The sequence below is a fragment of the Entelurus aequoreus genome, linkage group LG16 (assembly GCF_033978785.1).
Source record: "Entelurus aequoreus isolate RoL-2023_Sb linkage group LG16, RoL_Eaeq_v1.1, whole genome shotgun sequence".
In the NCBI taxonomy this organism is placed as follows: Eukaryota; Metazoa; Chordata; class Actinopteri; order Syngnathiformes; family Syngnathidae; genus Entelurus; species Entelurus aequoreus.
This window is the reverse complement of record NC_084746.1, coordinates 46,821,071-46,832,844: the sequence shown is the minus strand read 5'-3', so window position 1 is coordinate 46,832,844 and position 11,774 is coordinate 46,821,071. Positions and strand designations below refer to the sequence as shown.

The following is an 11,774-nucleotide window of genomic DNA, read 5'->3' as shown; positions in this document are numbered from 1 at the left end:
GACGTTTAGGAGGAAGTAAGAAAAGGCGTGGAATCCAAGTGCATGTCACTTTAACCATTCGATACATGGTTAAGTATGACCGTAATAAAAAAATACTTTATCATAAACTACCAACACAGTATTAAGTGGTTTGGCTCGAAAGAAAACTTGTAAGATTTCGGGTACTAGGAACAAAAGTTTCAAGAACAATAGTTCCGCCTCACGTCATGACCGGAAATATTTTGTTGAGGGACCCAGGAAATGTGTCCACCAAAGTGTGGAGGTGGCTGAAACTTTTACTTGGCATTACTACATTTTAAAAACACCTTTACCTTGCTTTGTAAGGGCGTAGTTATGGGGACACGACGCTACGTTTTCCGTGTCTTCTGTCAGCAGGCGAGCGTAGTGAAGATAGTGAGCAGGGTGAGTGCGGTTTGTTGATGTCATTGAATGCAGCATCATTAAACAGAGGTCACCCATTAATTGATGTCAGCTGTTATGTAGTATTCGTAGTTGAATTGTGTTTGGTTTAATTGGTTTGTTATCTAATTATTAACTTTAAACTTCTCATGTGTCCCATTTTAAATGTAATGCTAATGTAATTTATACTTAAACCCACAGAACATAACTGCTGCTGCAAACCCTCAGACCAATTTGGATGTCCTAGAAGGGCAACCACACAAACGACATCCAGGTGTCAGCCACCTCAAAACCCTGCGCCTGCCCGAGGAGGTCCTGACAGCCGCACGCTCAATCATTGACAGTAAGTTACCCCAGGGTTTCCCACACATTCATTTATTTGTGGCGGCCCGCCACCAAAGAATTACGTCCGCCACAAATTTAAAAAAAATAATTTTTTTTAATTTTTTTTGTCCTCTCCAGCTTCTCAGGCAAATCATATAGTTGATGTAGATGCCCATATCGGCTGTTCAGATTTACTTTACAAAAGAGAAGTGTAGGATACTTCTCTTGTTGCCTTATTTGTATTTGACTTTATTAAATGCATTTATATTAGAAACACAACATGTGTATATAACAAAGGGTGCAAAGTCTGCAGGCCGTAGGAAACACATGGTTAAGTGTAGGGAGTAAAACTGATGGCAGTCTAAAGTTCAAGATTTTTGGAGCTCTTTGTTCAGTGGATCAGATGTTTGATGAAGCTCTGTGTCTATCTACCACCACTACTGTTTTCTGTTTATTTGTTACTGACTGGCAGGACACCTCTGCCTCTGTTTCACTTTATGTTGCTGGTAAATAATATGGTTGTAGTAGGCTAAAGTTAAATTATTTAGTATGCACTAATTAAAGGGGCAGAGCTTTGAGACATTTTAGCTTTTATATTTTATAAGATATATTTTTTGTTAGAACCACAATTATTAAATATATTTCAGTGAATAACTTATTGTTCAAATCTGTATATAAATATGTACATAAAGTGTTGTAATAATATTGTAAAATGGATGGATGGACGTTTAAAACAAAACTGTTATTATTAATTAGTAAGTATACATTTTTTGAGCCTTTTTAGAGAAAATCAAATCATTCTAGTAAATTATGCAAATTACTCAATGTCATTGTGACCACGCCCATAGCCACGCCCCCACCGCCACAGGTATCTTGGCAGTTTATGGGAAACACTGTACCCTATATAATTATGTATTCGAGCAACAATTAAAAAATTCACGGTCCTATCTGACGGTGTCCGACGCACAGCAATGCCTAATTCAGTGACGTGCAGTGAGGTTTGAGGTTGGGGAGGCACAGACCCACTAGTCAGATTTACAAACATACAGTATGATGCTCAATCACTGACCCACTAGTCAGATTTACAAACATACAGTATGATGCTCAATCACTGACCCACTAGTCAGATTTACAAACATACAGTATGATGTAAAAGAAAGTGCATCTCTACCCTCCTTCAAAACCGCACTAAAAGAACACCTCCAGGCAACTACAACCCTAGACTGACACCCTCCCCCCTCCACATTCCACGTCCCCGGATTGTAAATGATCAAATGTAAATAATCAAATGTATGTACTTGTTCTTATGCTTTCTGAACTCACTATGTTCACTGCTCGCTGTACATATCCTACCAAGTCAGACCTACACTGTTTCAATGTCCATTTCTCAGATGGTACAATTGTTGACTGAAGTGCTGATATCAACCAAACCTAACCCCCCCCCCCCCACACACCCCTCCACATCCCACCCCCCGGATTGTAAATAATTCAATGTATATACTCTGATGATTAACTTGTGTGATGACTGTATTATGCTGATAGTATATATTTGTACCATGAATTGATTTACGTGGACCCCGACTTAAACAAGTTGAAAAACATATTCGGGTGTTACCATTTAGTGGTCAGTTGTACGGAATATGTACTGTACTGTGTAATCTACAAATACAAGTTTCGATCAATCAAAAATGCTAAGTCACTGACCCCCTAGTCAGATTTACAAACATGACAGTATGATGCAATGGCAACGGCTCAAAAACACAGAGTATGATGCTAGAATAAAACATTTCAACACACTTAGCACACAATTAACACAGCGCTGCAGAGCAGACACTAGACCAAGGGTCCCCAAACTTTTTGACTCGGGGGGTCGCATTGGGTTAAAACAATTTGGCCGAAGACATGCACCTGGGGATAGGTTGATTGGCAACACTAAATGGTCCCTAGTGTTCGAATGTGAGTGTGAATGTTGTCTGTCTATCTGTGTTGACCCTGCGATGAGGTGGCGACTTGTCCAGGGTGTACCCCGCCTTCCGCCCGAATGCAGCTGAGATAGGCTCCAGCACCCCCCGCAACCCTAAAAGGGACAAGCGGTAGAAAATGGATATATACAGTGGGGCAAAAAAGTATTTAGTCAGCCACCCATTGATTGTCAATGGGTGGCTGACTAAATACTTTTTTGCCCCACTGTATATATATATATATATATATTCATTTATTCCGGCAGACAGACATATATAGCAACACTTTGTAATTTGACAGACATGCAACGGCACCCACCGAAAAGGGATACAGGGAAAAAAGCAAGAATGCTTATCCAGGTCCCACCCCTAATTTACAATCAATTTATATGCTGGTTATATATGTTGGTTATATAGTCCAAGTTTCAACAGAAGATTTGATGGATACATGACAATTTCAGAACAAGTATAACATATGATAATGACAATTTTTTTTTTTGTTTTTTTTTTGTTGGTTTCATAGTCCACATGATGTCCAATTCATGTTTCTTCTTGTGTTATTTTGTGCAGATTCATGAACCAATTTTTCCATGTGGTCATTTATGTCCACGTGATGGCTGAGTTTAAGTCTAATTATAATCCATTTCGAGTTTTGATGTTCGAGTGTCCAGATAATCCCGCACAGACCGAAAGTGTCCCCTGTAGAATGCACTGTAAATTCCTATGAGAGAAAGTGAATCTTCTGTGGAGGAACAAGGTGCGCTTGTTTTAACTCTCTGTGAGAAAGAGAGACAAAAAAGAGTGAGAAAAGCCTGTGGTGTAATGCCCGCAGCTAAAAGCAACTGCGTGAGAACGTATATTCGAATACTTACGAAATAGTCACTTTCTACATCGCACAGAGACAAACCCACGATATATAGAGTATATTCGATATATCGGCCAGCCATAGTTCAAAATCATTATTTGTCCTATGTAGTTTTTGATGGCTCTCATGAAGGCTGTCATAATTGGTAGTGTTGTTGTAATTGAAGGGAAAAGCAAAAGTTGTGATGCATCTGTGAAATGAATGCGCTTAAAATTAGCAAAATACGTAAATATTACATGCTTTTATGAATGTGCCTGTTACTACTTTACATATATACTTACAACATGCATATAGAACATTTATGAAGGTTTTTGGAGGGTTTTTTATAGCGCTTTATAGGCGGAATGGAGTGACTCCCATTGGCTCCATTGTTAGCTGACTTTTGCTAACGTTTATTTACGAGTTAGAATGTATAAAAAAAGATATAAAGTATGTGTGCTTGTCTCACATAAGGATTGTGAATGATAGGCAAAAATCGCCAATAATGTAGTTCCCCTTTAAATGAATAATGAATAATCTGCTGTGGTGTATGTCCAATTTAAAGAAACAGCCACGGTGAGATGATTCACCAGTTAATAGGGGTGTTCCCCAGGCCTCTGTTTTAAGCTTCTTCTTTTTTTCTTTGGAAGTGCATTTATCTTTATACACAATTTAGTACCGCAATTTTATGGAATATTAGCATTTTATTATTTTTGTTGACCTACAGGGGCTCAGGTGACTCAACTTCCCGACCGCACTCTCAAGCTGACAAACTTCCTGTGGAGCCGGAAGCGAGCTGTGGAGGACTCCACCCTGAGACAGAAAGCGCTCGGTCTTGAGAATAAGCTGTGGAAAAAAGCAGCGGAGAAAGCAGGAAGTGTGTGACAAGAGAATATGTTTAATATTTTGGAAGTTTTCTGTACATATGCTGGAGTCTGTCTTCTTTACGTTGCAGATGTGGACAAGCACGTACTGGGGGAACGCATCCAGAGGGAGGTTTTTTCTGAGCTCAGACGAACAGTTTATCACTGGACTCCTTTGAAGTACTTATGTTTATTACTTTTGTATTCAGATGTAGATGCCAAACATAGATATACAGTATCCATTATAAACGCTAACTAGGGGTGTTCCGGATATCGGGGTGGCTGGACTCAGATGGTAGAGTGGCCTTCCAGAAACTTGAGGGTTCCTGGTACGAATCCAGGCTCCACCATCATAGTAACTGTTTTCGTGTCCTTGGGCAAGACACTTTACCCACCTTACTCCCTTTGCCACTCATACTGGTGTATGAATGTGAATTAATGTTTGGTAGAAGCCGTAGGCGCAAGTTGGCTGACACTTTCACTATGTAAAGCGCTTTGAGTCACTAGAGAAAAAGCGCTATATAAATATAATTCACTTCACTTCACTTTTCTGTCAGTCTCTGTGCAGTTGTAGTTACAGATGTAGCTTAGCACCATCAGATATAAATGTGAAGTGAATAAATGATGGGTATTAAGTGTGACACTCTTTGAGTCACTAGAAAAAGTGCTGTGTAAATCTAGCCTATTATTATTATTATCATTATTATTATATTGGTCCAATATCAGCAAATAAAATAAGTATCATATTATATCATCTCGCATCAAAAATCTACAATACAAGCAGTCCTGCAGCACGTGTACATGTGCAAAGCTGGACAGCCAGTAAGCCTCTAAATGTCCTTTACTAAGCACACAAGGTTGGCCTTTTTTATTTTAGATAAATCATTTACAAAAGTTGAACATACTGTAGTAGGCTATACACTATACGGAGCTAGCAGCTACACAACACCTAAACTCACAATAGCACACAACGTAACAATTGTCCTTAATTGAACAATATTGCAGTCTTAAAACCGCACATTTGTCAATATGAACGTATTACTCACATAGACAAAATCTCCACGGCAGAAGCATATTAGAAAGTACCGAATAACAAACATGACTGCATCATTCAACATTAACGTATTGAATTATTGCAGCCCCTAGGTGTTGCCAAAAATAATTACTATTCCACTTCAAGTTAAAGACAACACAAGTACATTTTTAGACAGTTAATAATAATTAGGTTAGTGTTTTTTTAATACTTACCATTTTCTCTGATTAATTTCGGTTGATCAAGCCTTTTCTAACATTCCACACTACAAAATAATAAAGTCTGTAAGATTACTGCCAATATCATATTGGATCAATGTCAGTATCGAACAATACTCAAGGCTCCGATATCTGTATCGTATTGTAAGTAAAAAAAGTTGTATCAGAAGTCAGGACACCCCTAATGTTAACTGTCTTTTTATACGGCATAACTTATTTTTCGGATAATTATCTGCTCAAATGGTATTAAAAAAAATAAAAATAATAATGAACATGTGTCGAATGCTGGCCAATATTGACAAAGTGGTCTTTCTAGGTATAATGAGGAGCTAGGCGTGGTTTATATGGCGTCCCGCATGGCTGGAGGATACGCTGCTGTCAGGAGGGCTCTTAATGAGGTGGCCACAAAGTGACATGAATAAAGACCAGACGAGAAACAATATAGCTAGTTATTGTTCATGTTCCTCTCCGTTTCAGATTAAGAAGCGGGATCCTACTTTTGCCCCTCAGTCTCTCCTGGATTTTGGGTCTGGCTTGGGAACTGTGGCCTGGTAAGTGTGCTGTGAACTGAATTAAAGGGTATTGCACAAATACTGTATAGTTACTGGATGCAGTACAGAAGTGGACTTCTTTTAAATAAAATCACTATGATTTTCTTTTACGGTCCATTGTAGGGATGTTTTAACTCTTGTTCTTAGTTGGATTCACTTCAGGTGCAAAGGAAATTTGCTTCACTTCTGCAGTGTGAATACAAAGCAGTCCAAGTTTACTTTGTTTTGCATTTCTATTGTATGAACTGCGCCTCAGGCAATATGAATTAAAAGTAAATTTGGATCCCCAAATATAATTATTTTTTTTCACAGGGCGTCCCACTCTTACTGGGCTGACACTTTGAAGGAGATTGTGTGTGTAGACAGCTCAGGACCCATGAACATTTTGGCAGAGCGACTTCTTAAAGGTGCACACACACTCTCACTCAGCCTATTACACTGGAACATCAATTAACGAACCGCTCATTATACTAACTTTTTGATTTTTGAAACCACAGGTCGATTAGACATATTTGTTAAATGAATCTTGTGTCTGTGTACGAACGTTTCACCCCCCATTGTGTGCTTACAGCGCAGCCATTTTGTGCCGTGCAGCCTATCCATTTTAGGTGGGATTATCAGTCTCCGTCAACAGACAGACAGCACAGCAGTGCTGTCGTTATCTACTGATAATTGCTACTTTCTGTGTTTTTTTAAGCATTTTTAAAGCATTTGTGTAGTTTTGCTAGCTCCATATGAGTCCAAAGAAAGCAAAGGTCAAGCAATGTGTGGTTTGAAACACTCAGGAGGTAACCACGGTGTTGTTGACACTGCCTCCTCTTTTACCCCAACAATGTTAAGTGGATTTTATTTTTTCCTGTAGCAACCTCGCTGTTAACGTTATGGAGTTTTGTGATTTCAAACTGAGTACATCACAGAGCTAGTGACAATGTGTGTGGCGGCTAAAAAGGAGGAGGACAGTTCAGCTGGTTATTGTTTTGACTTTATTAGATAGAAAGTTGATCCATTACCCCCTTGATATGTTTGTTTGATATACAGTACTGTATAGTGCTTTGTACTGTGTTCAATTTTTTCAGACTTCTACTAAAATATGGACTTCTGTCGTGGCTGGAACCCATTATTAATGTTTACATTTCTCTTATGGAGATATTTGCTTTTCTATTAACAAACCTTGTTCAAGAACCAAGCAACTCCATAACTCAAGGTTCCAGTGTACTTATTTTAATATCAGACCTGCTGTTGTTAGTGCTTTGTAAAAAAGACTAACTTGTTGTTCTTTTGCTGCGGTTGGGAAGGTGATGATGAACACGCTCCCTCTCACATTAAGCACGTCTACTTTAGGCAGTTCCTCCCCGTTTCCCCCAAGGTGAGACCATGTCCAATAATAATAACACACGCTGCATGTGGTTTATTTGACATTTTCTTGCAGACAATATTGATTGATTAGGATTCCACCATGTGTCGTCCTCTCAGGTGCAGTTTGACCTGGTGACGTCCGCCTACACCTTGTCGGAGATTCCCAACATTAAGGAGCGAGAAGAGGCGGTGTTCACTCTGTGGAGAAAGACCTCCTCCTATCTGGTCAGTCAAATGTTGCAACTCTGTACTAATAAGCCAGAGTGAATGTGATATCTACTTTCACGACATGTCACCTTGTTGTTATGAAGTGCTTGAAAAATGTTTCCACAGTTGTTGGTGGAAAACGGTACCAAAGAAGGGCATCAGATCCTCATGGAGGCCAGAGATGCTTTATTACAGGTAATGTACATTAAAAGAAAAAAAATCAGCTTGATGAGTTAGTTAAGTCTTCATTTCTAATTTTTAGAAGAAAGAAAAGACCCTCTACGACACCAGACCAGCATCAGTGTTTGCACCGGTATTTATTTCTAAGTATTAAGATGTCTTTTTTTTTTAATCAAGCACGATCGAGATGTCTCACTCTTTCAATGTATTTTTCTATTCAAGTGTTCCCATGAAAAGACATGTCCCAAACTAGCGCTCATGCCTGCAGTACCCTGCAACTTCCACCAGATGTACATGCCGCTCTACGGGGTAAGACTGAATTGGCTTGAGCTGATAATAAATAAACTAATTAATCGAAAGATGAATAAAAATAACATATATTTTGCCGGCATCGCTAAAGGGGAACTGCACTGTCTTTTTCCAATCTTTCACAATCCCTATATAAGACATGCATACATGATTTTCTTTTTTTCCATCCATCCATTTTCTACCGCTTGTCCCGTTTGGGGTCACGGGGGGTGCTGGAGCCTATCTCCGCTGCATTCGGGCGGAAGGTGGGGTACCCCCTGGACAAGTCGCCAGCTCATCACAGGGCCAACACAGATAGACAGACAACATTCACACTCACATTCACACACTAGGGCCAATTTAGTGTTGCCAATCAACCTATCCCCAGGTGCATGTCTTTGGAGGTGGGAGGAAGCCGGAGTACCCGGAGGGAACCCACGCAGTCACGGGGAGAACATGCAAACTCCACACAGAAAGATCCTGAGCACAGGATCGAACCCAGGACCTTCGTATTGTTCCACCGTGCTGCCCTGATTTTCTTTTTTTATGCATTGTAATTCGTAATATTCGACAAGTACCAGGTGGCTAACAATAAGGCTCATGGGAGTCCTCTATTGCGCGCATAAAACCCTCCAAAAACCGCTAACTACAATACATATACACATAGGTGTATATGTATATTCACAAATACATGTACACCTATATGTATATACATACAGTAGTATTGGCCACCAGATTAGATCAAACCAATCAGAGCACGCTGTTCAGTATCATGGCCATTGATTTGCTCAGCCGCAGGTAGCATTACTAAATTGGATTAAAAGTGAAACTGTGTCTAGAGGGTTCTCATAAAGTTAAAAAACACATTTAGAAAGTCATAAACATTTTTTTATGCCCTAACAATGAAAATATTTTATTTACAATTCTTATTACTTTGTGGAAATTCATTAATCGCTGTATATTGCTAATTTACAGCAATATACAGCTTTATTATGATAAGATTAGTGCTTTGGTCTCAATGTAATGCTGACAATATAGTGTCCAGCAAAATGTATTCTTAGCCCAGGCCTAAGAACACAACCCTTAAAATTGAACCAAACATTGTGTTCACATATCAAGATTTTTATTTCAGCACAACAGTCAGATTGAGAAGTTCAGCTACCTGATTCTGTCACGGGAGCCCCCTCCTGAGGCGAAGAGCAACGGGGCGGTGGAGTGGTCCAGGCTAATTGCGTCCCCGCAGGCCAGGACAAGACATGTGCATTGCCGCCTGTGCTGCCCCGACGGTCAGCTGAAGCACGTAGTAGTGACCGCACAAAAACACAGCAGGTGTGAGCTCCCAGCTGGCTTTTGATTTATTTCAACATGATAAACATTTTTTTAATAAGCCAAAACGAAAGCTTTTGCTGATATGGTTGACGTTTCTTGTTTAGGTACGTGTACCGCTGCGCCCGCAACAGTGAGTGGGGCGACCAGCTTCCTCTTATCCCGGATGTAGATGACAATGACATGATCCAAAATGACAGCGAGTGATGACGCAGGACGCCTCACCACTATTCACGTAGGAACCAATAAATGTCCATTTTTCTAACTAGGATGCAGTTATTGTTGTTGAAGACACTTTCTCCATTTGTTAACATAATTGTTTCTGTGATACAAAATCTTTATTTTTAACTTGCTACAATCTCTTTGAGGGCCGAGGACAGGTCTGGGTACTTATACTGAAACCCGGCCTCTAGAGTCCTCTTGGGAAGCACTTTCTGGCCCTGAGTGAGAACCACGGCTCTCTCCGTGCCCATTAGAGCGTTCATGACAACACCCGGCACAGGAAAGATGGTGGGCCGCCTCATGATCCGCCCTAGTTCTTTAGTGAATTCATAGTTGGTGTTGAGGGCGGGGGCTACTCCGTTAAAGACCTGCGGTGAGGATAGGGGCGTGCCAATGGGAGGCTCCAGGGCGTGAGCGATGAGTCCCGCCAGGTCTGAAACGTGAATCCAAGGAAAGGGCTGTTGCCCGGAGCCAAGGGTACCGCCGAGGCCGAGCCAGAAGGGCAGGAGCATCTGCTTCATAGCGCCGCCATCACGACCCAACACTGCCCCTGTGGAAGAAGGAAGGAACAGTGATGTTCAAACAAACTCCCCTCTCAGCAGATGCAAACAATTGATCAAACGTAGTACTGTAGTGTACACACCAGGTCTGATTACCACTTGCTTGGTGCTTTCTGTCACACTTTTTGGCAAAAGTGCAGAAGCTTCCCACTCTTGCACGAGTTTGGAGAGCAGGTCAAAGGGCGTCCAATCACTGTCTTCTGTATACTCAGCTGTCAAACTGGGCTGGTAGCACGCTGAGGGTCCACATATTAAACAAAGGAATGATACCTAATATTTACCATTAAGAGGCAATACATGACATGTATACAACTTTGATGGATGCTGACCTACACCAGACACCAGGACCCACGACTGAGGAGGACTTGGCGACGCTGCTATCGCTTGAGCCAGAGCTTTTGTCGTGTCAATACGACTGGAAAACAAGTCCTCCTTGTAGCTTTCGCCCCACCTAAAGTACAAAACAAAAGTGAAAAGGATTGCATTTAAGATGCCCCAGTTTGGGTTGGTTACATGTGTGACGCTCACAATCGCAGAGGGTTCATGAGGTTCTCTCCTGCCAAGTTGACAGCGCCCTCACATGGTGGGAGGCCGCCTGACTTCAACTCACTCTGCAGATCCAAGGACAGATGAACAAGGTTACTCGATTCTCTACTGTTAACTAAATATACATCCTTCATAGGTTGTAATCGCTATACCCAGGTTATTCTCCCAGGACCTTGCTGGCGAGAGATGACGGTGACCTCGTGACCTTTATCTCTGAGAAGGCGAATCAACTCACGACCCACAAAGCCAGTTCCACCTCCTACAAGAACGTTGCATAAATGATTGATAGAAAAATATTTATTTGCATAATTGATCTTTTTTTTTTACTACTTTTCGAACATGTTGAATAGAGAAACTGGAAATTGTGATGTATCATGTATGCAACTCAACTCCATCCATCCATTTTCTACCGCTTGTCCCTTTTGGGGTCAATAACTTTAAATGCTAACAGAATGCCACAAACTGCGCATGCGTAAAACATACTTACAAAACCAGTTATCCACTTACGCAAGGGGGAACTAATTTCACATTATAAATGTTTCAGTGCATATGTATTGGTATCGTTTTATTGTTATTATCAGTAAAGCTTTTTTTTTTTTTAAAGTACTAGTGAAAGTACGGCACGCTGCTTTAACAGCAGAGACCATTATGTCATATTCATAATGACCTTTCCTTCACTAAGTAAAGGATATAATCTCGCCAAGATCGAATAGTACGTACCTATTACGACTCTCATTGTAACCAAATGTAGTCCTGGGTATTAAAACAAACAGACGTCGCTTGGGGTCGACGTTCATTTAGTGAAGGCAGCAGAGGTCTGGACTGGAGGACTGCTTTCCCTCAAAATGCTTTTTTGACCCACCGACTTGCCGTATGCCGGACGTTACGTCATTTTG

The 11,774-nt window shown here is 40.7% G+C and overlaps 2 protein-coding genes across 2 annotated transcripts; one reads left to right on the top strand and one right to left on the bottom strand.

The window, feature by feature from the left end:
* Window positions 1–37: 37 nt before the first annotated feature.
* mettl17 (methyltransferase like 17) lies at window positions 38–9,819 on the top strand. Its single transcript, XM_062023131.1, has 14 exons — window positions 38–402; window positions 601–742; window positions 4,256–4,405; window positions 4,484–4,571; window positions 5,959–6,040; window positions 6,120–6,193; window positions 6,506–6,600; window positions 7,489–7,559; window positions 7,667–7,774; window positions 7,883–7,951; window positions 8,019–8,069; window positions 8,159–8,245; window positions 9,357–9,553; window positions 9,658–9,819. Exons 1-14 carry the CDS (start codon window positions 334–336, stop codon window positions 9,755–9,757), a joined length of 1,383 nt encoding a protein of 460 aa, XP_061879115.1. The 5' UTR covers window positions 38–333; the 3' UTR covers window positions 9,758–9,819.
* sdr39u1 (short chain dehydrogenase/reductase family 39U, member 1) lies at window positions 9,323–11,757 on the bottom strand. The gene is made up of 6 exons (XM_062023132.1): window positions 11,599–11,757; window positions 11,031–11,137; window positions 10,861–10,943; window positions 10,662–10,783; window positions 10,416–10,568; window positions 9,323–10,322 (listed from the first exon to the last, which is right to left on the bottom strand). Exons 1-6 carry the CDS (start codon window positions 11,612–11,614, stop codon window positions 9,895–9,897), a joined length of 909 nt encoding a protein of 302 aa, XP_061879116.1. The 5' UTR covers window positions 11,615–11,757; the 3' UTR covers window positions 9,323–9,894.
* Window positions 11,758–11,774: the final 17 nt, after the last annotated feature.